Here is a 27,004-nt window from a genome sequence, read left to right on the forward strand (position 1 = left end):
ATGTGAATTATGTTCATGATTTTAGGAACTTTACCATCAGTTTCATAAATTCTATTTACGTCGCCAAGATATTTTAGTCACGAGTAGAGATTTATGTTTATTTATGTTCATGATTTCAGAATCTTAGTCACGATTTTTGACATTTTTGTCACGAATTGTGTGATTTATGTTCATGATTTGAAGATCTTAGTCACGATTCTCGTAATTTCTGTTCCCGTTATCGTGATATTTTTTCTAGAGCTTCCCAATTTTGACATGTGACTCATATTTATGATATCAGTAGTTTTAGTGTATTCGTAATTTCTCTTCACCTTAACGCGATCTGTTATTTTTTGGTTACTATCGATTTTTACTCGGGATAACGCGACAATATGAACTGAATCATAAAAGTGTGACTGATTCGTGGTATCTTGCTCTGTGAACTATACCACGAACGCAATTTGTGGTGCTCAGCGCAGTTTTCTTTTTCTGTCCAGACATCAAACTGAACCTTATCAAATGAATGTTCGAGGTCCTTATAGTTTTCGTATATCTACTGCTCGTACCTATTACTGGTCGCTAGCCGGTGGACATTTCATGAAAAAGTGCATAGAACAAATATGATTCCTCGAATAATAATCCAAATTTTGTGAAATAGTCTACGTGAAAATTTCATTACCATGTTGCATGAAATTGAAAATGATTAGGGATATCTTCTAAATATCACAAGCACGCAAAACAAATCGGAATCATGAACCAGTTCTCGAATCCATGAATAATATTTCATAATTTTGTGAACTATTTGACAAGCACGAATGGTCAGACGTGACTAATGTACAAAGAATCATGAACCAGTTCACGAATTCAGGGCTAATATTGCATGAGTTTGTGAACTATTTCTCGAGCACGGATATTGGATCGTAATTAATATATTAGGGATCATGAATTAGTTCACAAGGGTCGAAAGGAAATATCATTAAAATTCCGAGTTTCGTGAAATAGTTCATGAGATCCACAATGTTTCTCCATGTAAATTGTCGAAAAATCCCATACAAACTTCGGGCACGTTGGTCCGGTAGCTAGACTTGTCCGATTTGCTTCAAATTTGGAGCAAGCACTCTTAGTGGGACTAGGAATCGCCAAAGGGGTGGGCCGATAGAGGTCATTTTTTTTTCTTGTCACTCTCTTGGTCACCTTTCCAAAAGTTTAGTTTTAGATTTTTTCGTCACATACCTTCCCATAGTGCAACGTTTCGAAGAGAAAATTAGTTTGAACATTTATTAGTTATAGATTTCTTAAATGACAAATATTTTGCATATTTTCGCAGGCTACAAATATTTTCTTTGTCAAGTAGGATGTGATATTAAATTTGTTTCGGTGAGTGACTCTTTTGTATACTAAAGTGCATAAACTATTTTTGGAGAACCAACAAACAAAAATAGTCTTATGTTATATTTTTTTTGTGTTTACCAAATTTTCCTCCTTAGGGTGAAATATAGCATAGTGCTTTCGCATAGGCCTGCTAAGCCAAGACAAGTTTCGGCTACACTGTGTCTCATCGGCATAAACAGAACTTCTGCTCGGACGGGACATCACGTTTGATCAGTCGTTCGATTGAAACACAAAGTGTGTTTTAGTTTTAAGGGATTTGCGTCAAGCCGGCGCTAATCTATTCCAACAAAAAGTTAGTGTCGGTTTCTGATGAGGCGAAGCCGAAACGCAACTGTGTAAAAAAACAAGTTTTATTTTCTGAAACCTATGCTTTCATCGCATCTCTTTCTTTTGCTCACGAGTTTTCCGTAGCTATCTCGGAGCCTCTCCTCTTTCTTTCCGTCGCCATGTACTACGTCACCATTTAGTTCCTGTTTCTGTGAGTCATTCAGTTCCCAGCCTTATTACGATCTACGCGGATAGTCCCCTGCGGTGAACTCACCCTACTCCGATTGAGAGTTCCCCGACGGAGGAATTTCTCTCGCCACTGATACCCTGTTTCTGGACTCATTTAGCTCCCAACTTTACCGATATCGGTTATTATCCGGCGGTGAAATTATCCTACACCGCCTGAGAATTCCCCCTGTGGCCGAATCTCTTTCGGTACCGATGTCTGTTTCGTGAACCAATTAGCTCCCAGCCAAATTACAATCCGCCCTACTGTGTATTTCTCGGCGGTTGTTTTATCCCGATACCGATGCTTGTTTACTTGTGTCATTAAGCTCCCTACTTCGCCCCGCTCCATTCGATCCAGTCACCGGCGGTGGACCCAGCCTACTCAACGGGCCATCCAGTAGGAGCCGAGGCCTGTCCAACGATTCCGGGTGGAGCGTAGCTTTCGGTTCACTGGTGCCCCAACGACCCGCTGCTGGATGTTCGACGTGGTCTACTCGATCTAGTTCCCGGCAGCAGATCTAGCCTACTCATGAGCTATCCGGTAGGGTGTCGAGGCCGGTCCAACGATCCCGGTGGAGCCTGGCGTCCGGTTCGCTGGTGCACCGATGATCTAAACCCAGTGCTGTGTCGCGTTCTACTCAACTGGTCTCCGGCAGTGGATCTAGTCTAATCCGGCGGAGAGTTCCCGGAGGTGCTGAACCCATTTTTTTGTTTCACGGCGGCCTTCTAGTCGGTAGCGCTGCTCTTTGTTGGTCCCTTCGTCACTTCCTCTGCAGCTCGGAGAGTACACTCTACACTGAACTGTTTTACCGCATCCGAGATATCCTCATCGTGGCACAACTCTTCGACGATATTGTACTAGGTACTTCCGGACACATCGGAGTCGGTCGGTGGGTCCATCTTCCGTTCTAGGGGTGGCCCACTCTTGCTGCTTCTTAACCAATGAGTCCGCTCTGACCAGTCTTCTTGCATTACCTGCATTCTCCGCTAGTAGCATGCCACGTCCTTAGCTAAAGTGATGCAGATGGAAATTATCCCCCAACGCTGATCACTGACAAGCTGGATTCTTTTACGGTGGCTTATCAGCACTGACTCCATCTTGTGATGAGCAGCTGCAACTGGACGTCAGTTATCCAGATTTCAACGATGCCTACTGTCTCTTCCATCAACAGCTCCACCTTCTCAGACCATATCGCCGGTTATCGCCAGGACAACGTCATCTGCAAATCCGACGATCTTAATTTCCCTGGGAAGCTCAAGCGTTAACACTCCATTGTACATTATATTCCAGCGCGTTGGGCCGGATGTGAAACTATGAGGTACTTCCGTATGACCCCAATCGACTTCTGCCACATGTTTGTTTCCTAGACCAGTAAGCGGTTCTGAAGGTAACTTTTCAGAACCTTGACCAGGTAGTTCGGAACCCGCATTCTGTGCAGCGCTACGGCGATCGCCTCCCAGCTAGCACTGTTGAACGGGGATAGTAGGGCACAGTAGGGATTACCCCTCCTCGTTTGCTTTAATGCTTTCTCCGCGCTCGCGATGACTGTGCGGATGGCGTCCATTGTCGAGATCCCTTTCTGGAACCTCAACTGCTTCTGGGATAGTCCGTCCTCACATTCAACGTATTTCGTCAGCCTGTTGAGAATTACCCTTTCCAGAAGTATACCAAAAGTGTCCAATAGGCATATAGGCCGATAGTATGCTGGATCTTCTGGAGGCTTCCCAAATTTTGGCGGCAGCACCAGCTTCTGGATTTGCCGGCAACACCAACTTCTGGATTCTCCACTAACTCCATCAGCAACGTGACATTGGGTAGGCGTTCTTGTTATCTAGGGGTTTCCAGATGATCGCAGAGACTGCGCATATCCGCCTTCGACACCGGAACAATGCGCACTTAACAACTCAGGTCGCCTGTACCTCAAACAAAGGATATCGATTACATGCGGTGTTGATTCAGAAAGCATCGACATGCTTCTTACAGACTCGTACGCGGACGCTTTTAGGCAACGTTGAAGACGCACGAGATTCTCGTTAACAAGCTATTCGAGAGGATGAATATTAGTTGCCCGAAAACTAATCCATGAATAATAGGATAGTGGCTGCAAGCTGCAAGGTGATTGTTGTATGGAAACCGATTCGGCACCAGAAACACTCTGATTCTAAAGGTTGAACGATTTTACTATCGAATTCAACGGTGGCTTGTAGAAATTGAACCCATGGTGTTGTCTTCCTTGCTACACTGCTGTATCTGTAACCAGCTTCCGAAATATTGATGTTGGCTTTGGCGTGCTGGTACTGATTGCTTTGTTCCGAGTCCTTCGGGAGGCGAGAGTTTCGATTTGTAAAGGCTGTCAATTAACCGTACTTCTACTGCTTTATCCTTTGTAACTAGGCACGTCCTTCAGCTGACCCTGCTTCGATTGTTAACCGTTTCATATATTTCGTCCAGCTCCTCTACCAGGATCGCTGTAACTGTATGGACCAAATTTTGCATATAATTAAGCAGGGCCGTCGAGAGCCGCGCCGGGCCCCGGGGTTTGAAGTACTGATGGGCCCTACCATATATGACTTCTTATTTCAATATCGATTAAAGAAACTATACGGATGCAACCGTTTCAATTAAACTATTTTTTATGAAAATTGTTTATTTGACACGATTCAATGCTTTAGCTTAACAGAGCCGTCAGTATTTTAAACATGTAATAGATGGAAAAAACTAAAATTAATAAAGGAATATTTGTGGCTGGCTATTAGAATGACTTGCGTCCGAATTGCCATTGCAATTGGAAACCCTTTTTGCGGCGTTGCCATACAGTCTATATCGCCATCGTTCATGCTCCCTTGACGCACGTTAATGCTACCATCGTTAATGCTGCCCAGAATCAGAGCTTAGAAGAATTGACATCCCTTCTTGAGCTTGAAAGAGAAACAAAATTCAATTCATACCCGCCGCGATGAATAAGATATCCCAAATGAATGTTTGGTTTGTTTCCCTCATCCTTCACTTTTTCGGTACAACACATTCATGTTCGCATATGTTCGGTTTCAGGAGCAAACTGAATCTTGTTTCTATGCTAGCTCTGAGAGGGATTATAAAGCAAAACTGCACCAGATATAGATTACGCAAATCAGTTATGCTCAAAAATGTAAAAGAAGTTCAGCCTTCAAACTGTCCACATAATAACAAATAAATGCTTTGGTTGGTGAATGAATTTATATTTCCTCTGCACTCAACCATTCGATTCTGCATAAAATTTCAGTCAGTTTGGAAGTGAATTAATGAAAGAAGCGTTGAAACTGAATATTGGTTTCAGCAAATTAATCAGTAATAGGCAACTGAATGTAAAATTTCGCACCACTGATGCTGCCTTGTTTCTTGTTGTTGATTTTGAGGTGCTGGATGCAGCTATTGCAGTTGTCACTATGACCTAAACGAATTTTCTTAATCGGTTTCTGAACATGGCTAAATTCGGTTTTGGAATCAGTTGTTACATTTGCGCTGACATTCAGAGAGAAAACATTCCGAATGCGATGACTGGGATCCAACAGCGAAGTCTGCTGTGTACACTGCAACCTCTATTTACGAACCAAGTCAAGGGTTCATAAATTGAATTAGTTCTTTTTTTGGGATTTAGATCGCAAAAAAAGTTCGCTTTACATTCTTATTAAAATTCGTTGGTTGAGCAACATTATCGATAACCCTAACAATATGGATATTTCCGGAACGGGCTTGACAAGTATTTGATGAAAATGGATATTTGGTACCTTCTTGAAAGCCAGGATGGAGACTTCCGATTAAACAATAATCTCGATAGCCCTAACAATTTGGGAATTTGTGAAACGGGCTTGACGAGTAGATGATAGAAATGGTACCTTAGGGCTATTTCGAACAATATCTGTATAAACTATGAGGGTATTTTTAGGAGGGTTTGACGAGTAGATGAGCGATGCCCTTTTGAAGGCCAACCCAAGTAACCATAAGCAATGTTGCATTGAAACTCCATTACAGCATTAACAATGCAATGAAGGTCTATATTAGCATCAATAATGCATAACTGCACAGCCACATATAGCATTATCGCTTGCTCTATATGCGTATATAAAGCTGATATAACGCGTACATGCTTCAAGAATCTTTAAAGCATGTAAGCTTTACAAGTACATTTAGTGCCATTGTAGAGCAAATAAAAAGCCGATATAATGCTATTGTAATGCTGTGGGTTTGTTTGTTATGCAACTCTTCTTGAAGATTATATTCGGCATATTTCATTTCAATCGAACATGTGCAATATAGTCTAGGGAGCAAAAGCAGCGCACTTACCGTGAAGGATGAGGTACTTCAGGTCGAGACTGACTAAAGGTAATTTTCGTAAAACATTCATATTATGTGAGAACGAAACCCCATTAAGGATATTCATTACAATGCATTAGAAGAGAGACAATTACGGTTTTAAGCAGAACATCTTATTTTAAAATTTTTCCTTTTTGCTTATCATACTGAAGGGAAACATAAGAAATGGTTTCAAAACCATGGCGGACAATGACAGCCAACTAAAACTTTTTAATAGCATTAGTATTGCCAATATAAGGCTTTTAAAATGGACATTTGTGCGTTGGTGCTATATAATAGCATTAGTACTGCAGAAACGAGCTGTCAATCTCTGCACAGTAATAGCACTATATTTCACCTTTCCTGGCATAATATCAGCATTATATCAGTATTTAGGGCTTCACTGCTCTTTAAGACAGCTTTATATGTGGATCTAAAGCAGATATTAGGCTACGTTATAATGCCTATTGGTTACTTGGGAATATTGCGTCTTTTAATTGCGAAAAGTTTTCTATAATCATATCATTCGCATCACAAATCACTATATCTATTCTATGATTATCTTCTATTACTATTTATCTATTCTATGATTATCTTATTCAGAAAACGTCAATATTTTAGGTTATAATGATGTCTTAACTGGAATTCGCCATCTTGGTATTCAAAATGGCTTCATACATTGATTTCCGTCATCTACTCGTCAACTCCATTCCGAAAATATCCAACTTTTATTAGTAACAGTTAGCTAAGAATATGATAAATTGTATACCACTTCATACTGCATATTTGCGATAAATGAAACCAGAATGGTTCAATTGCACTGTTAAATGAATCTAATTGGGTTACGTTCACGTACTTCAGAAAACCATTGGAACGATTGGAACGTAGTTGATTGTAATATATTTGCAGTGTCAACAGAAACAATAAACTTCAACAATTAAATTAAAATAAATTTAATTCAGTTAAAAATGCGGGCCCCCAAAACAGACCCGGGCCCCAGGGTAGTTGCCCCCCCTGACCCCCCCTCTCGTCAGGCCTGTAATTAAGTAATCTTAATATGAATTCAATTTTCCTTCTGTGCACGATACCGCTATTTAAGAAATGACAGCATCGTCGCGCCACGTCATCGTCCACAGATGACGTTTCAGCAGAATGACGGTACCGTTCAGTAAAACTTACACCGAGCAAAGTAGTGTTGGCTGCAACAACATAAGTACAGTACCGTCTTCCCGCATGGGCACACTGGGCCAGGGCCGTAGTATCCGGGGTTTTGGGGGCCCCGCACTGAGAATGGATGTAAATCCATACAAACGTCTGTCTTCGAAATAAAGGTACACTCAAATATTTGTAACTCTTCAGTGCGTTGCTAAAAGGACTGAAATTTTAATTGAAAGTGGTTTACATCTATAAATGCCAGTCTATACTGGCATAGCTTTATTAATATTCTAATGCATCATATCAGTGAATCGGTAACAAAGCAGTTCGGAATCGTACATTGATTCGTATTCCATGTGATCAAACCATCAAAAAGCATTAGACAACCAAGCAGAATGAAACGCTTCACAGCAAGGTCAGGATAACATAGAACCTATGCAACCGTCGCACAAACATGTCAGTTCAAGTTTTAACTTATTTTGAGCAAAACAAAGTTCGGAAGAGACATGAGCCATAGCGATAAATCGAACACGATGGCCAATAAATCTATATCTGGCAAGCATTTTTCGGATGTGGACAAGTTCAATGGACAAGAATATGTAGTTTTTTCGAAGTAGGAGGTCGACTCTGTCCAGTTTCATCACATCAGGAATGTTGTATTGCTCACAATCAAGAAGTTCTAAACAAATCTAAACGGGACAATGTTACTGCGTACTATTTTAACTCTCGTAGTTTCAAAACTACAAACTGACATTCAACTTTATTGTTTGCATTTGTGGACCTAACATGGCGTCACTAATCAGAAGAATTCGAAACGTTAAATCCAAATTATCATGCACGGTCAAATGGTGTACTTGACAAGCATTTATTGGCAAATACATTCCCAATTTCAGTTAGTTCAGTTCGAAGCAAAACACATCATTTCTTATAGATTGGGCATTCTTTAGCTTTAGATCTATGAAAAGAGAAGAACTCGGGAAAAAATAAAAAAAAAATGCAATAAAAAAAGAACAACAAATACTACTTCTTTTTTTTAGTTTGTGAGCATTGTGATAATTAGAATGCTTTACTTTGCTTAATCTCCTAAAGTAACTATGTTCGCCCATATACCGTACTATTAAAAATACCCTAAAATAGGAAATTTCACGCATTGTTTACGAAAGCCACCTACTGTAACACTCATCACGAAATAAACAGATTTTTTTACTGGTCAAGCTAACGTTAAAATATTGGAGGGTAAACTCGCCTTGGTTGGTAAATAACTGGGCAATGCGTAATACAGACCCTGTGGTTCGCCATTGTGGTCCTTAGCCTCTTGTCCAGCAACTCCTATCCCTACCTCCCCGTGGTGCCAGCTGGGGTACGAGTAACCATAGAAAAGATCCGGTAACCAACCCCGGTGGGACCATGGTCGTATGCTGACAGGGAAGGGGGGCTCCTATTTTCGGAGGGTGAGTCCATCCGAGCGTCTGTTCCCCATGTTAGGGGCGGCTTAAAAAAGTGTTCGTTCTTCATGTTAGGGGCGGCTGATGTATCGTCCTCGTGTCAGCGTGGGACTCTAAACAGAGCTGACACGAGAGACGGGGGTCGAGGAAGGCCCAACAAGCCGCCCTGGAAAACTAACCGATACGAGCAATGCAGAAGAAAATACGAATCTGAACAATCGGCAAAGACCTACGCGACGAAATAAGGACTACGATTGGAAACTCGGAACATGGAACCAACGACACGACCTGACACTTCATGAAAAATTCCGAAAAAAAAGTGTTCACGAAATTAATCGCCAGTTACCAGTACATTGAGCGACCCCTCGGTAATGATAAAATATGAATTTCTCGCGCAACACTGTCTCAATTTGCTTAATGTTTATTTGCATACCCTAGCAACCAACATCCGTAACAGCTAGGAAAGAAAATATTCAAGGTGAGACATTTTTATTACCTTTTTTTATTTCGAAAGGATCAGTACCGTGTACATTATAATGTAATACCCTATTCTTCTTTAAAAAGCTCGAGTTCACTCATTTACGGATATTTTTTATTATGATTTTTTTCAGATCGAACACCAACAACATAATATCATGGTAATCACCCAGCAAGAGAACGCAGTGATAATGGGCCAACAGAAAACACAACATCAATATGCTCGGAAAGGACTTTCTCTTTCGGTATGTATTTACTAGTAGCATCCCTCCTCCAAACATTCCTTTGCATATCTAGATGTCCTTATCAATTCACAGAACAAACATAATGGCAGGTCATGTTCAATCTGCTAACCGTTTGGAATAAGCGCCCATCATCGGTTTCATGGCAGGGAAGAGCAGGCAAAAGAAGGCATCATTTTTTCCGCAAGGTCGCTCTGGTCAAAATTTCAGCGAATTGCAAGGAATAAACCACCCGAGGGACAGTACCCGTGCTGATTCAGGACGATTTCCCATACTTTGTACCTTGCTATTGAATTTTAATACCTGATCGAAACGATGGCAAGCGCTGCCGATAACTGAGTCAAAAAGACGACGGATCAAGAAATTTCTGCACTTGGTGCTTTTTTGTTATAACCTATTTTTGAAGCGATCATTGGGATGGGATTTGAATTTTTCTTTTTAATACAAATAGGTTAGCGAACTGAGTACATATCACCAAGGATAAGGATTCAGAGCCGGCGGCTGGCAGTCCAGAGAAAGAGAATGCGGAAAAACGTAGTCCACCGGCAGTAGAACCAAAGCTGCACCTGATGTTTGGAGTTCGGTAGCTACTGACTCTAGCAGCTCCTGAAGAAAAACAAGCTGCAAGAGAAAATGGAGAAACAGCTTCCTCCGCGGAAGATGCAGAGGCATTCAAGTAAGTCGAAATCTGCAGAAAATTTTGATTAGGACATAAGGAACATTGAGAGCCTCTCTTTGTTTACTTTCTCTTTCGATTATTATGACGTTACTATAACACTTTGCACTAATTTTCCAGTACATAGCCGATGGTTTTTACTAAAATATTAGGCAAAGAGTTGAGTACTAAATATTGAAACGACCGAGTAATAAACAGAAGAGAAAGACCCCAAAGAGAATCTCATTGTTGCTTACGTCCTATTCTAAATTTTCTCCCGAAATATTCTGTATCAGCTTTAAAATTATCCATGACTAATCTTTTAGCCCGGCGGATGCAAGTTTGCTAATGAAAGATGTTCGCTAAGGTCTAGTAGAATCAAAGCTGGATCTGGAGGTGCAGCGGAAGTATTCTTCTTCGCCGATTGGTTGGTTAAAACTTTCGAAGCATTGCACATGAAACTGGAATTACTACAGAGAGTATACGATGGGTTTCAACGCCCCTTCCAAGATTCAGGAGATGGCTCTACCTACTCTGTTGGCCGGTCCGCCACGGAATATAATCGCCCAGAGTCAGTCGGGAATAGAAAAAACCGCTGCCTTCGTGCTGGCAATGCTCAGTTGAGTCCACCAGTTAAAAAACTATCTGCAGGTGATTTGCCTTTCCCCACGTATGAGCTGGCAATGCAGAAGGGGGAAGTAGCTGCCAAAATGGCAAAGTTTTGTCCGGAAATCAAACTTCCTTACGCCGTTCGCGGTGAGGAGACCGTCAAAGGGGCGAAGCTGACTAATCATATCATCGGAACACCCGGCAAGCTAATGGACTGGGGTATAAAGTTCAGGACGTACGACTTAGTTTTCCCTTTTTGTACTGGACGAGGCGGGTGTTATGGTCGGTGTTCTTCTTGGCCACGTACGAGCACGAGGTGGTGGAGTTTGCCGAGTACATCGTACCCAATCCGATTCGGCAGGCGCGGGAGCAAGAATCACTCGATAACATCAAACAGTACTACGTCAAGTTCCACAACCAGGACGAGAAAAAGTATTTGGATAAAAAGTACAAAACTATCCGGATTATAATGAGAATGATTTTAGAAACTACTATTTAGAAGAATGGGATAAAATTTAAGTTGAATGCACACAAAAACTAGTGGTTATCATTCCAATACGATTGAAAACTGTAATTACAAACAAAAGGTACCACATTGAATATTTATTACAGAAATTTCAATTGATTTTTGAAAAAAATATGCGTACTGTACGAATATGAGATTGCGTGTATATTTGACTATCTTTAGAATTATGACTTTTTGTGAAAAAATGAACATTTGTAGTACAAAGATAATTATTGTATCTTCCTTACGCTGTCTAGTAAACTATTTCTACATAAATAAAATGTCTCGTGAACTAATTTTTTACTTGTAAAATGCATATAAGCATTCCGCACAGCGGTGTACGAAAATGAGATTGTGTCACTGTATGAAGAACGAAAGCACGTTTGTGAAGAGTGTGGAAGTACCTTCAAGAGTTCATATAAATGAGATTCACTTGAAACGCAAACCATATATCTGTAATGATAGTATAGAACCAAAAAAATTGCACAGACTATTGTCTAATTTGAATGTTTCGGGGCAAATTTACCACAATTTTTTCGCACGATCTGGTAACAGAAATGTCCATACGAGACGACACACGATCCCCATCAGTGTACATACTGCGGCAAAGCTGTTAGGCCTACAAACGCCTTTTGAGCTCATGTTCGATTGCACACTGAAGAGAAACCATTCTTGTGCTTCGTCTATGGTATGACTTTTATTTCTTATACTGCACTTGTCTGTATTTTTTGCAGTCTTTGCGGTGGGCACATTTTTAAATTTCACAAGGGCAGGAAAACTGTTGTCCGTTGATGATAAAAACGAGTGCCACTGAATCGGTGTTTGCTGCCTTAAGTACCTCGATTATTAAAACGGGAAGTAAAAAAAAAGTTTAAAGTTTAAAGAACAGTCTGTTCCAGAGAGGTAAACCAGTGCAAGCAATCACAAAGCATAATCAAAACCGGAAGCCATCCGTTTCCGAACCTTCAGGCGAAGGTTTTTTTTCTAGTTAGAAAAGCGGAAAAGTCCCTCCGATCCACATCGTGCACGTGTCGATCATCCTCATCAGCCGCCGTTGGTCGGCATCACGGACCTCGCTGATTCGAGTAACGCTCCTGCCGCCATAGTATGCCGTCGAACTCCGGAACCCGTCGAAGAACGAAAAAAACGGTGTGGGACGCTCCTTGGTGACGACCAAGTCGAAGCATAGAATCCCGGGCTCGAATAACAGTACCTGAATAGTACTTGGACCGACTAGCAACATAAACGGCGGAAACAAACAGGTCAAATCCAACTAGAAATAAGTGAAAGGGTTAAATTATGTCTAGCCAAAAGAAAATAAACCGTCCTGTAGATATCAATAGTCCTCGTTTCACAATTCGGGCAATCATTGGGTAGAGGGTTAAGATTTTTTGGACTGTATCGTTGAATTCATTTTCCTGTAGTTGGAGTTGGTTGTGGTAGTTCGTACCTGACCTGCCCTGAGAGGTTTAGCCGGGCTGGTAAACACACGCTCCACCGCAGTACATCCTTGAACTATACTGGCGCTTAAGCGGGGGAGTTCAGAAGGGTAGTTTGCAGTAGGGCCTATCGTTTTGCGGAAATAGTTAAATACTGGGGATTTTGTGATTGGTGACCGTCCCTGCCGCTTCACGCGATTGGTTCGCTGGGATTATCTTAACTGTTACAATATCGTTTGCGGATGGATTTTTTCCAAAAAATCCTCTTCAGTGACTTACGTGTAGAATTAATAACGCAACAAAATATTCGGCTGTTCTGTGTACTCATTGGTAGTGTTTGGAAGAATCTGCAATCTTCCACGCAGACTACAACATTCCGTTACTTAAGCACCGGAAATGATTCAACTAATTTAATAATTTTCGGGAGGATTTTCTATTTTTACTGGTTTGCGGTATGTTTTGTTGTCAAAATGTTTTTTCCCTGCGTAACCATTGGTTGCCACAGGTTGTTTGAAAAATAACAACGGATTATTCAGTGTTGCTAGTTTCATGCATTTTCTAACTTAATGTCACATTTGACATTACCAGTTACCTGAGTCACTGAGGGGTAATCCGATTTTCGATACAGTTTTGGAATGCCAGTGTCTAGTCGTGTCGTTGATGGAACTGCAGGTCACTCTGCTTTCCAGCTTTCGACAGGAAGCTTTGAAGTCATAGCACTGCAGGAACTTTGCTTAACAGGACAAAAGGCATGGAAAAGCGGGCATCGGGCGGCTACTTTCTACCAGAGCTGTGGCACCACCAACGAGCGGCTTTATAGTTCTGGGTAGGATGCGTCAACGCATGATCGGATGGGCTACGATCAACGCAAGGATGTGTAAGTTGAGGATTAAAGGCCGTTTCTTCAACTACAGCATCATCAACGTACACTGCCTACACGATGGGAGCCCCAACGACGAGAAGGAAGCATTCTATGTGAAGCTGGAGGAGGCGTACGACGGCTGTTCGCAACGGGACGTGAAAATCGTCATCAGTGATGTGAACGGTCAGGTAGGACGAGAGGTAATGTGTAGACCGGTAATCGGGCCGAACAGCTTGCACACCGTATCGAATGACAACGGCCATCGATGTGTGAACTTTGCAGCCTCCCGTGGCATGGTAGTCCGAAGTACCTTCTTCCCCCGCAAAGATATCCACAAAGCCACCTGATCAACGCACCAAACCAAATCGATCACGTTCTAATCGACGGGCGATTCTTTACTGATACCAACGTTCGTACCTACCGCAGTGCGAATATAGATTCGGACCATTACCTAGTTGCAGTATGCATGCGCTCAAAACTCTCGACGGTGTAAAACACTCGTCGCAGTCAGACGCCAAGGCTCAACATCGCGCAACTTCGGGACGCCGGGGGTTGCCCAAGACTACGCACAGGAAGCAGCACTACCCACGGAAGAACAGCTGGGCGCAGCTGCTCTTAAAGATGGCTGGATGGAGATCCGTTCCGCCATAGGAAGTACTGCTATAGCGGCACTAGGTACAGCAATTCCGAATCGAGTAAACGACTGGTTCGATGACGAATGTAAGCAGTTAATAGAGGAGAAGAATGCAGCAAGGGCGAGGATGCTGCAGCACGCAACGAGACAGAATGTGGAACGATAGAAACAAGCACGGAACAGGCAAACCTCGGCCCTCCGGAGAAAGAAGCGCCAACAGGAGGAACGAGATCACGAAGCGATAGAACAACTGTACCGCGTAAACGACACACGGAAGTTCTACGAGAAGCTGAACAGTTCGCGCAAATGCTACGTTCCGCAAGCCGATATGTGCAGGGACTTAGACGGCAACTTTATTACGAACGAGTGTGAGGTGATTGAGAGGTGGAAGCAGTACTAGGACGAGCACCTCAACGGTGAAGCAGCAGAGGACGAAGGCGGTATGGCAACGGATCTTGGAGCACGCGCAATGGACGATAGATCGCCGGCCCCTAGTCTCCAAGAGGTCAAGGAGGAGATCGGTCGGCTGAAAAACAACAAAGCTGCCGGTGTAGATCAACTACCCAGCGAGCTATTAAAATACGGTGGTGAAACACTGGCTAGAACACTGCACTGGGTAATTGCCAAAATTTGGGAGGAGGAGATTCTTCCGAAGGAGTGGATGGAGGGTGTCGTTTGCCTAATCTACAAAAAGGGTGACAAGTTGGATTACTGCAACTACCGCGCGATCACACTACTTAGCGCCGCCTACAAGGTCTGCTCCCAAATTCTTTGCCGTCGATTATCACCATTTGCAAGGGAGTTCGTAGGGCACTACCAAGCAGGATTAATGAGTTCCCGCACCACCATGGACCAAATATTCGCGATTCGGCAGGTTCTGCAGAAGTGCCGCGAATACAACGTGCCCATACATCATTTGTTCATCGATTTCAAATCGGCATATGACACAATCGATCGAGGTCAGTTATGGCAGATAATGCACGAATACGGTTTTCCGGATAAGCTAACACGATTCGTCAAAGCGACGATGGATCGGGTGATGTGCGTTGCTCGAATATCAGGGACACTCTCGAGTCCCTTTGAATCTCGAAGAGGGTTACGGCAAGGTAATGGTCTAACGTTGCGTTAGAAGGTGTAATAAGGAGAGCGGGGATAGACACGAGTGGCACGATCTTCAGGAAGTCCGTCCAGCTTTTTGGCTTCGCCGACGTTATTGACATAATGGCACGGAACTTAAAGCGATGTCGGAAACGTACATCAGACTGAAGGCTGCAGTCGGCAGAATTGGACTTGCCATCAACGTTTCGAAGACAAATTACATGAGAGGAAGAGGTTCTAGAGACGACAATGACACTGATAACCGCCGACAATGATACCAGCAGAGAAATTCAGAGACTCCGGAGGACGCTCCGGTCGAACAAAATTCGCCGCCGCACGAAGTTGATCATCTACACGACGCTGATTAGACCGGTGGTACTCTACGGTCACGCGACCTGGACTATGCTAGTGGAGGACCAACGCACCCTTGGAGTTTTTGAACGAAAAGTGTTGCGTACCATCTATGGTGGCGCGCAAATGGAAGGCGGAACGTGGCGTAGGCGAATGAACCATGAGTTGCATCAGCTGCTGGAAGAACCATCCATGGCGCATACCGCAGAAATAGGATGTTTGCGGTGGGCTGTACACGTCGTAACAATGTCGGACGACAACCCGGTGAAGATGGTTCTTGAGGGCGACCTTAGAGGAACAAGAAGACGAGGTGCACAGCGAGCACAGTGGATCGACCAGATAGAGGACGACCTGCGGACCCTTAGAAGACTGCGAGGCTGGCGATGGACCGACTGGCGGGGAGACGGCTTCTGCATACAGCAAGAAACAAAAAGGCTCTAACCTGAACGGTAAGGTAAGTAAACTCGCCATACTTCCGCATTCCGCCTTGGCTAAAGCACTCTTCAATCTCAAACAACATCATGCAACTATGAAGGTCAGATGTTAATTCTGTCAGATTTCTGCTATATTATGCAACTACTATCAAGAGAAACGTCCCGCAATATTACTTTATTTCTAACCTTCAAATAATCTTTTATGTTTCCAATGGCTTTTACAATATGTCTCTTTTCATAGATTTCTTCTTAGATTGTAACACGATTCTTCTCTGCTATATTCCGATTAATCGTTCTAAACACTATTAACTTTACTTTAGGGTGTCCGGGATTTTTCTTTTTTTGAAAATTCTGCGCATAATAGAGTCACTGGCTAATAAATTTTCAGATCAAGTCTAATGTATTTTCTCCATTTATTTTGATGGTTTGTTGGCCTACTTGGTTCAATTTTGGAAGTCTTAGAGTGGCATGAAGATGTTCAATGATGGGGGCCCCTTAGTTCAATAGTGCCCAGGGGCCTGGAGTGGTCTTAAGACGGCCCTGCATAAGTAATCAGGCGGTCATTGGAATGAACCAGTTTCGGTATTTCCAGCGTTGAGGACATTTTTGGAAGTTTTCAGTCTTCTTGGGGTGTTATGTTGTTGAAAAATAGCGAACGGATCGTAAAAAATATATCTTCCGTTGTCAGAGATTACTGCGATCCTTTTTGCTATTGTGCTGTTATCGCAAAAAAAGTGAAAACACGATCTAAATCACTTTCTCGCTCCACTTCCGAAATCTCTAAAGCATTACGCATATATCAATACACCACGGATTATGGAGATGAAGATATAAAAATCATTCTCGAAGCATTTAACATTTACAGGCTTCAAGTCACGCCGGCCACCAACCTACTTTTTAAGTGGAACAATCTGTCTACGGGACGATAAACGGAACTCGGTTTCTCTTCTTGTTGCCATCCAACATTAGGGACGGGAGAAACCAAAAAAAAAAATAAGCTGCTCAACCACCCATCCACCCAACGCAATCTCGAACCAGGCTGACCAATCACCAATGCTCGAAGTACCAATTTTGTGTCGTCTTTTTGTTGAAAGAAGAAAAAACTTGCGCTCGGTAGAGAAGAACGAGCAGCACTTACGTACCATACGAAATACTGTTGAAATGATTTAGTGTGCTTGTCCTTCGGTGATGGCTTCTTTTTCAGGCCCAACTGTCAACTGAACCATGAAGGCAGCAAATAAATTTATTCCAAGCGAATGGAAACATAATCTACGGTTAGTTCAGTGAAGAATTATGCTGTCTCATATTCATCAATTTGGAAGCAGCGATGTGTGTTGAAATTTGGATGAATATTTGACCGGTCGTTGTGGAGATAACTGGGTCATTAAGCCATGTTGTTGATATTTTCCGATGAAGCTGATGTTAGAGATAAGTAGTCGATTTTTTTCTGTTTTTTGCACGCACTATAACAATTTTTTTTTATAAAATTGAATTATTACGACCACACCTTCCATTGAATTACTTTGATCCCTATTTTTTTGCTGGGATAACTGTCAAAAATTCTAACCCATGTGGCTAAATTAACTGTCAAGGAAGACCAATAGTGTCAAACAAGGACGTGTTTACATTTTCGTAGAAAATCAGTTAAAAATTGTTGTAGAAGATCAATTAAAGGAGTTTTATGGGTTGATGAATTTTACTCTCCACTTAATGACCCAATTTGTTCATTGTGAATTGAACTGACAATTGCAACAACTATGTGATTTCGAGAATTGGTTAAAATATCTTCTCATGTTTAGTAACGGAATTTATCTATTTGTCAACTCAGACCACGGAATCCCATTGTCAAACAACTTGTTTCACATTCAAATATATTTCTCTTTACTGTTCAACCTGACCACAACCTAAAAAGCCGACAATTTGGAACAAAACGCGCTTTGAACAAACTGTTAGCTGCGGTAGTGCAACTGTAAATTTGCGGTTTTTTAGCAAACGTTGATTGTAGGAAGCATTTCTTTTGTCCAACAAAAGTAGCATCACTGTTGCAGTCAGTACTCGTCGTTCGTGAAATATCAAATGGAAACCACGTTTCGTTTCACATTTTCCAACTTGTTACGAACATATCTTGTATGAAAGTGAACATTTTCCGGTCGAGTGCAGACTTTTATTCAGCGAATCTACAATTTTCTATGCGGTTAGTTTGTGCGACGCTTGAAAGCAATTATGTAAATTGTCCTTGTTTTTTGATGTCCCTCAATTATAGCGCAATTTGTGCATTCGGAGTACTGGTCTGAAAATTGGAGCGAGTGATAAACCATAAAAACTGCCTGATTCCAAGGATGGAACTGGTATTTCAGCTGGAATTCCGATGAATTTGACTAGGCTCGATCTGCTAGAAAACTATTCGTAAAAATTATCTGGAATTTGTTTCGGAATACGAACGATTTCTGTTTCAATCTCCAGCTCAAAAGAAACAACAAATTCGGACTCAATTTATTTGCGGTTGTGAACATCGTTTACACGTGATTCACCTACACATATAAATTAATAAATATTTCAGTAACAATCACTAAATTGTTCCCGTTTTCTCGCTGCTGACGGTTCTACAATTAGTATCTGGCTCTACCCTCGGTCACCAATCCAAATAGACACATTTGTGATTACGTGTAGTAAACCGGGTCGAATCCAATCAACTACCCATTTCGCATCCTAAAACCCTAACCCATACGAGACAAATCGGAACCAACAACAAAGCTAGTCTAATCACGACTTACCCAACGCTGCACATGCTCCAACCCCTCCGCCGGTCCCGACGAGGTTGCCCTGACCAACCAGCATCCCATCGTTGAGGCTGAGCTGGTTCAGTTTAATGCTTCGTTCTCGCTCGTACAGCAAATCGTCCTTGTTGTCCCGTCCGGTCAGCCGGTCCGAGTGGGGGCCTGCAATACCGGACACAGCATCTGCGGCGGTCCCCGGGAAGAACATGAAATTAGAATCGGAACAAAATATCGATTAGTGGGCGATTGGGTTTATGCGACGTAGTGTCATCGTATAGCTTTCAAATGTTTTACAATATCACCTTGATGTCAAAAAGAAAGTTACAGAAAATGTTAGGGGCCTTTTGAAAAAGTTATTATTGTTGATGAAGAAACGCGAATAACTTCTGAAAAGGTCGTAATAAACCAAAATAATGATATTGTTAAAACAAAATTTGAAATATCTCGAGAACTACTATTTTTCACAATTTTTTTGTTATTAGCATTTTCATTTAGAATAGTGTTTAGAATCATATTCAAAAAGAAAATTGTATTTTTTACTGCAAATAGTAATAATTATAAAAACATGTCAAAAGTTGTTGTTACGATTTTTTTTTTATTGTAAGCTTCTCCATGATCCAAATACACCGAAAAGGTTTCTTTTACGTCTTTAAAACGATAAACATTAGATTTTTGACATTTTATAATTGGGTAACGTGAATAACTTTTAAAAAGAGCATAATCACACGAATTAACTGTTTTTGTTGGAACAAAATTCCAAATATCTTGAAAACTATCGCATTTTGGAAGGTTTTTGTTCAATACATTTTGAATTAAAATGAGAGTTACAATTATATTCTGTAATAAAATTACAGTTTTGTATGTCAATTACCATCAAACTTAAAAACATGTATAAAATTATTGTTAGAAAAACTTTTTTACCAATAAGTTTTCCATCATACACTCACATTCAAAATGTTTCTTTTCTCTTTAGGTTTTTATTGACAAAATATAAAAAATTAGAAAAAATGGGTTTTTTACAATTTCAATTTTTAACACAATTTTTTGTTTTTGTAAAAAATGACACAAAATTTTTTTCAGTGAATATTTTTTTCGCACATAAATGTTCATTCTCTCAAACTCGTCCTCAGAAAGTTTTGCTGTATAAAATACAGTAATCGATCAAAAAATTTGAAATTATTTCGCGTAGAAATGTTTACGCCCTTTTAAAAAATTGCTCTTGAATCAAAATAAACTTACTGATCGTGGAAAATGTTTAGTCTTCCATGCCGATGAAATGTGTAAAGTTTCGAAGGAATCCAAGATGGTCGATTAGGATTTCAAATATTTTCGGACGGATCCTCGTGGAATTCCTGTTATGTTAAAGAGGTTTTCCGATCCGCGCATCTAAAAAGCTTCTACAGGCAATTGTTCGAAGCGGCCACCTGGCCGCCATGGGACGCTCTCGTCTCGATACACGCGCCACAGGTAGAAACCTTTTCACAGCATTATGCACGTTCCCGGAATGCATTGCGTTGCACTGTATATATGCACAGGTCTCCAGACCGTATTTCACGGCTTGATCTGTAGAGGCATCGGAGACCCAAAGAAAACGGTGAAAACGAAAAATCTTGGTCAATATTGTTTAAATCACATTTTAGTCCACCATAATGGAATCATTATTTTTATTTATTTTTTGATTTTGATACATATTAACTAAAATTCATGTTTCATCACATAACCTTACTTTTTTCTCAAAACATCAAACGAGTTTATCTAAAAACATGATTCTTCAGAACTGCGTGCAATCTTATTTGAAAACGGTTCAATTTAAGGATTTAATCTTTTTCCTTATTAAAAGAAACATTTTTCAATGGAGGAATGACCTACAAAATCTGTAAAATCTTTGTATTCACTATTTTAGTGAATTCCTAAAGTGGAAAAGGGCTAAAAAATCGATCTAAAAGTTTGAGATCGCACCATTATGTCAAATGTGAAGTTTTTTTTATCCTTTCTTGGGTCATTTCTCCAATAAATTCAGCTTAGTTTAGAGCCTTAATATAATGTTTTGTGTTTCCGATCGATCCTGAGGCAGCAGGCTGCACGCAGTTTTGGAATTCCACGCGCATCTGACCTTAGACAGAACGTCACCACGGGCGCCATTTTGTTTTTTCGTCTTGAAAAAAAAATGTAAATGAAGACGAAAATATAAGCTTTTCGAATCCTCAAACTGTTTCTTTCATTGGCCTACAAAAAATCCAAAGTTTTCTTACTGTTTGATGAGTTGAATGAGAACTTCCCCTTAACACAACATGTTGGGGATCCAGCTGACCTTCGACTAACCTTTAGTTTCCTTCGATATAGTGGACGATAATGCGTGAACCAGTTCCGTCCTGATCATGCCCTTGGCAACCAATCTGCCTGGAGTTCCGGAACCTTCACCACACGGCGATTAAAACATGCATGGACGGATTGCACTTAAACACATTTATTGACCTAACTTTAACATTTATTACGATCTAATTATAGTTAATACACATTAAAAAACGGCAGAGGTTCAACCTCTGTGCAACCGATAGCGATCGTGGGTTGTGAGCGACTGACTCACTCGATCGCGGACGATCGAGATGATCTCCATCCCGATGATTCCCTCTTTCTCTCTCGTGCTAGACCGAGACGACCCGTGAGGTTATGTGGGTCATCAACTCCGACATCATTAGTCTCTTTCGCACCAGCGATCCATTGGCTGCGTACTTTAACCGTGCTGTGGGTATTAGGGTAGTCTTACAATCCAACATCCTCACCCACCCTGAAGATGCCAAGCTTCTGAAAGAAAAAAGAGAAAGAAATCCCCTTCGACGCACTGGATGACACTATCACGCTGGAGTGATGACTGCTTGAGGTGTATCTTCCATTCTTTCTTCGATCCTTGGCAAAAGACAAAGTTTTTCTACTGGTCGAGTGAGACGTCCTGTTGCCGTTTTGACAGTGACAACTCGTACCACACCGTCTTGTCCTGGATGTAGCTCGTCGATTCGTCCTAGTTTCCATCGCATTGGTGGCTGATTTGCATCAACAATTACCACCAATCTGTCAACATCAATCTTTACGGATGGTCCCCAATTTTTGGTTCTACTCTGAAGCTGCGATAAGTATTCCATTTTCCAGCGCCTCCAGAAATCCTGTAACTGACGTTGGACAAGCTGCCATCGAGTAAGCCGATTCAACTGCACACACCCATAATCGGGTTCTGGAATAGCTTGTAATGATCCACCGATCAGGAAGTGAGCTGGAGTGAGTGGTTCCAAGTCTGTTGGGCAGGCCCGTAGCCAGGGTTTTGTTTCGGGAGGGGCTTAAAAATTATTGCATAAATGTATTAATTCTGATGACTTGAAACAATCACTGGAAACTGAACGTAATTATGAAAAGTTCTTAGTGAAAACAATTCCAAAAATAAGACAATAGACACTAAAAACTCAAATAATATGTTGCCTGTTACAAGAAAGGCTATAGTGCATCGACGAATTAAATTTGATTATTTTTGATTTACAAGTTAGAAATTTCTCTAGTTACAAAAATGAATAGTCAAGAGCTCAAAGTATTAAGGGCTGCTTGAAAATGCTACGCTGCATGCTACGCTGCTTGAAAATGCTACACATTCGATACACCTTTACAATTTGTAGAAGACGCTAAATTGGAATGAGTAGAAAAATATCCAAAAACCCGTCTCATGAAACTTTACACGCATTTGCTAATCAGAAGAACGAAACCAACGTCAAGGTTGTCCCCATGAATAGGAATATATCAGTGTGAAATCAAAATTTACCGTTGCAAAGAATGTCCGAACAAAGTGAATGTCGAAATTTGCTTCAAATCTTCTGATAAGGCAGGCGATTTGTAGATGCAGAAAATAGGTTCAACTCCTATTTTCATGATCAGGTTTCTTTCTACTATTACTAGCTCTTTGACTTCATCCGAAGTTTGCGTTAACTCGACTTTATGAAATTTTCAATTTAAATGATACTGATCATGTCGTAATCAAAACAATCCTGAAAAAAACATATGTTTTTTTCATTTGACTCTCATAGGTAATTGGTTAAAGACTATCTTCGACAACATTATCAGGCAACTCAGAATAACTATCTTTTTATCTATTTAAGTTGATTCTTTTTAGGTACTTTTTATATCATTGTACTTATGAATTAAAAATATCGTAGACTGATTTTCCTAGATCCCTAAAACTATAGTAAAAGTCAAAATGTAAAGTGAGTGCAAAAACTACTGATTTCACTACAAAGCAAGAATGCCTTAGCTCTATTGACTTTTGACAATCTTGCAAAACCGTTGTAACTTGAGAAGATTACCTAGATTAAGTAAATATTATATTTGAACATTTTGGTTTTATTTATTTATTTGAAGGTTTTACTTCGGAATTCGTGGGGTTTTGGACAATGTCAAATATATATTTCAATGATTTAATCTACTAATGGAAACTACCCAGAATTTAATCTACTGAGCGAAACTGCTCAGAATCTATTCACAAATCGAATGAAAATTACTTAGCACTGGTTACTCAATGCTTCTAATTTACATAAAATTTGGTAAATATAACATTGATGACACCAACAAAATAACTAGAGACTATAAACATAGATAATAATTTCAGCATCACTTGCTTCCGACACATGGAAGAGAACACATCGCACTTGCACCTAATTTGCCGAGGCTTTCTTTTAGAGTTGTCTGTTTTAAATTACAGCAAATTATCCGTTTCCTGTAAAACTTTTGCAAAACTCTTTGCCAATTCATTAAACAAATATGAACACTAATCTGTTTAGTAATAGGTTTGTTTGTGAATAAAAATAATTAGCTCTTGATTTTTTTCAATCATCATCAAGATTGGAAGAGATGTATGATTTCTTGAAGAAAGTTGTAATGTTTGTCTGATTACATGTTTGTTTTATCACTATTTGGGAAAAAGTTTCAATTAAAGTTGTTGCACCTAACGCAACGAAGACGAAATGAGAAGATCAGAGCGCAATTCGGAAAGAACTCGTATTGAGTGTATAGTAAAGATAGAAGAGTGATCTTGAGTCGATTTAGATTGGTTGATTTTTTCCTCTCTTTGCTCTCTTATTTAAGATTATCTCTCTCATTTTATTCCATGACGAGCAAAAACGGATCGAAAGACTGTCACATACTTAAGACATGAAATCGAAACTGTTATCCCAACTTATTGACTTATAGATTCAATCAGTCCCAACATTTTAGTCCCTCTTCGTGATTGCCTATTATTTTACCACTTTTTGCCCGGTCCACTTTTAAAAGAATTTTTTTTGCACGTTTGTCGAAGATATCACGGATTTACGGATTAACAGTGTATTAGTACGGAACGAATTACTCGTAACAATGAAATGAAGCGTTAATAAAAATGGTATTGCGTTAAAATGACGCGAAATGAAAATTCTATTCTCGGCTCAATCGTTCTCAGATAAATTGAAATACTTTTTGTGTAGCGCAGAGTAGTGTACAGAGAACAGAGTGTACAGTGTGCACTGACCTAATACAGAAATTCAAAATTGTGTGCAATTCAAAAACTTATCATTTAAAAATAACAAACTGGGTCGTGGGTCTTTTATATATTTCCTTATGTAAACAATAAAAATAATATAACGAGTTTATGTGGTTGTCCTACAGATCTCGCGCAAGCGCTTAGCCATTGCACGTGGAAACCTGTTTACGAGGCGAGGAAATATTTTTTTCCTCACCAACTATGTCTTGGGGGGGAGTAGTTCATTTCTATCTCGCTATTGTACATTTCCGTGTCATCATCGTAGTTGCTGCCTTTATGTTCGCGAATATCTTCCTTGCTTTTCGCCCTCAATAATTGCCCTTCCAAATAGATTCCATTTCTCCCAAATGTGACATTAATCTGCGAGTAAGCGGTATCCGATCTTGTAGCGGAACATTCATTTTCTCATAGTCCATATACAGAAGGATCTTAATTATAGCATTGTCACACACAACCTTGTGCTTTAAGTTGTGCGAAATGAATGGTTTCGTCTGCACTAATTTGTTGAGCGCTAAATGCCTGCCATGGTAGAACTGGATAGAGCCGGGTTCCGAAAGTCTAATCTCTATTTACACCTTCAGGATGCGAATGATCAATAATTTTATAATCACCGCATTTGGCTGGAGCACCAATTCTTGCTTCTGCTAGTCACTAATCTCGACAGATTATTACAGCTACAATTAACACTCGGAATACCAAGGGGGTAAAAAAAATGGGAACGCTTACTTTGACCGGTCATATCTCAGCCGTTACATAATCGATTTTAAATCTGTCTTCACCAATAGAAAGGTATATTGTGAACACGTCGAATTAAAAAAATAGAAGAATAGAGTTGTCTACAGTAAGTTACAGTAAAAAGAGAATAACAAAGTCAGTGAGAAAAAAATGGGAACGCTTCTTTGACTTGCCATATCTTAGCTGTTTGCTCACCAATTTTAATTCTTTCTTCACCATTGGATAGGTAAATCTTTTATAAAAACAGTGAACAAAGAATGATGGAAAGCAAATTTGTATATCTGAAGTAATTGTAAAAAAGTAATTGAGAGTCAGTGCAGACGAAATGAGTTTTTCTGTTCAAACAATCGTATCACGACCATTTGTCAGCCAATTTCAATTTTCCTTACACCAATGCAATCCTTAGAGCTTCTAGACTTGTAATATATGCAATAAATAGTAGATTTTCAAAAATTACTATACTTTTTCGAGTTTTTAAGGAGATAAGATTTTTACAATGTACGTGGCATACGGCATTGAAATTCTTTGCGACTTGTTAGTTTTACGGTTTGAAAATTACCTGTTTACTCAATAGTTCTACATATTATACATGGATATTATTATATCAAAATGTTTGCACAAACGTGGAGAAACACAATATTGTATGTAAGTTACTTAATAATAGAGTGTGTTAGGACGATTCAGTAAATACGAAGAAGTTCAGAATTTTAAAATATTCGTCATATAACTTCAAATTTCAAGCGATGACCTATACATTTTAATACACCAATCGATTGTAATTGATGGCGGCTACAATTTCTGAAAAAAGACATTTTTATGTTTTCTCAAAAAATAGCCAAAAGTACGTAGAAGTACAGAAATTTCATTTAGTTCGCAAATAACGTCGAATTCAAAAGGAGGCCTATACCTTTTTATATACCAATCGATTATAATTGATTTTGGTTACAATTTCTGGAAGAACAATTTTTATATTTTCTCAAAAATAGACAAAAGTACGTAGAACTACAGTAATTTCATTTAGTTGACAAATAACTTCAAGTATTCAAATCTATCACCTATGCAATTTATACACCAATCGTTTGTAAGTGATTTTGGCTACAATTTCTGAAAGAACAAATTTTTATATTTTCTCAAAAAAATAGCCAAAAATACGTACAAGTGCAGAAATTTCATTTAGTGGGTAAATAACGTCGAATTCTAAGGGATGATTTATACTTTTTTATACACCAATCGATTGTAATTGATGGCGGCTACAATTTTTGAAAGAACGCATTTTTATATTTTCTCAAAAAATAGACAAAATACGTAGAAGTACGGAAATTTGATGTAGTTGGCAAATAAGGTCAAATTCAAAATGATGGCCTACACTTTTATATATACCAATCGATTGTAATTGATTTCAGCTACAATTGTTGCAAGATAAACTTTTCATATTTTCCCAAAAAACGACAAAAATACGTAGAAGTACAGAAATTTCGTCTGATTGGCACATAACTGCGAATTTCCGTACTTCTACGTATTTTTGGCTAATTTTTGAGAAAATATAAACAATTGTTCTTTCAGAAATTGTAGCCGCCATCAATTACAATAGATTGGTATATAAATAGTGTAGGTCATCCCTTTTAATTTGCAGTTATTTGCCAATCAAACGAAATTTCTATACTTCTACGTATTTTTGTCGTTTTTTTAAAGAAAATATAAAAAGTTTATCTTGCAACAATTGTAGCCGAAATCAATTACAATCGATTGGTGTACAAAAGAGTATAAATCATGCCTCAGAATTCGACGTTATTTACCCAGTAAATAAAATTTCTGTACTTGTACGTATTTTTGGCT

The 27,004-nt window shown here is 39.9% G+C and overlaps 1 protein-coding gene and 1 long non-coding RNA gene across 3 annotated transcripts in view; one reads left to right on the top strand and one right to left on the bottom strand.

Moving 5' to 3' along the window:
• Positions 1-11,787, top strand: part of LOC131685700 (uncharacterized) — a 37,827-nt gene extending 26,040 nt beyond the window's left edge. Inside the window, exons 1-4 of one of the 2 annotated variants that reach the window (XR_009304861.1) lie at positions 9,229-9,277; positions 9,411-9,521; positions 9,594-10,194; positions 10,500-11,787. This is a non-coding gene — a long non-coding RNA (uncharacterized LOC131685700). Of the gene's footprint in view, positions 1-9,228; positions 9,278-9,410; positions 9,522-9,593; positions 10,195-10,499 lie in introns of those variants that run through there. The other variant, XR_009304860.1, reaches the window with a different exon arrangement.
• The window catches only part of LOC131685689 (adipokinetic hormone/corazonin-related peptide receptor variant I-like), a 357,691-nt gene that overhangs the window by 2,167 nt on the left and 328,520 nt on the right, over positions 1-27,004 (bottom strand). The window contains exon 7 of the mRNA XM_058969579.1: positions 18,880-19,065. Within this exon, the coding sequence (XP_058825562.1) occupies positions 18,880-19,065 (186 nt within the window). The remainder of the gene's footprint in view (positions 1-18,879; positions 19,066-27,004) is intronic.

This window comes from Topomyia yanbarensis, chromosome 2 (assembly GCF_030247195.1).
Source record: "Topomyia yanbarensis strain Yona2022 chromosome 2, ASM3024719v1, whole genome shotgun sequence".
NCBI lineage: Eukaryota > Metazoa > Arthropoda > Insecta > Diptera > Culicidae > Topomyia > Topomyia yanbarensis.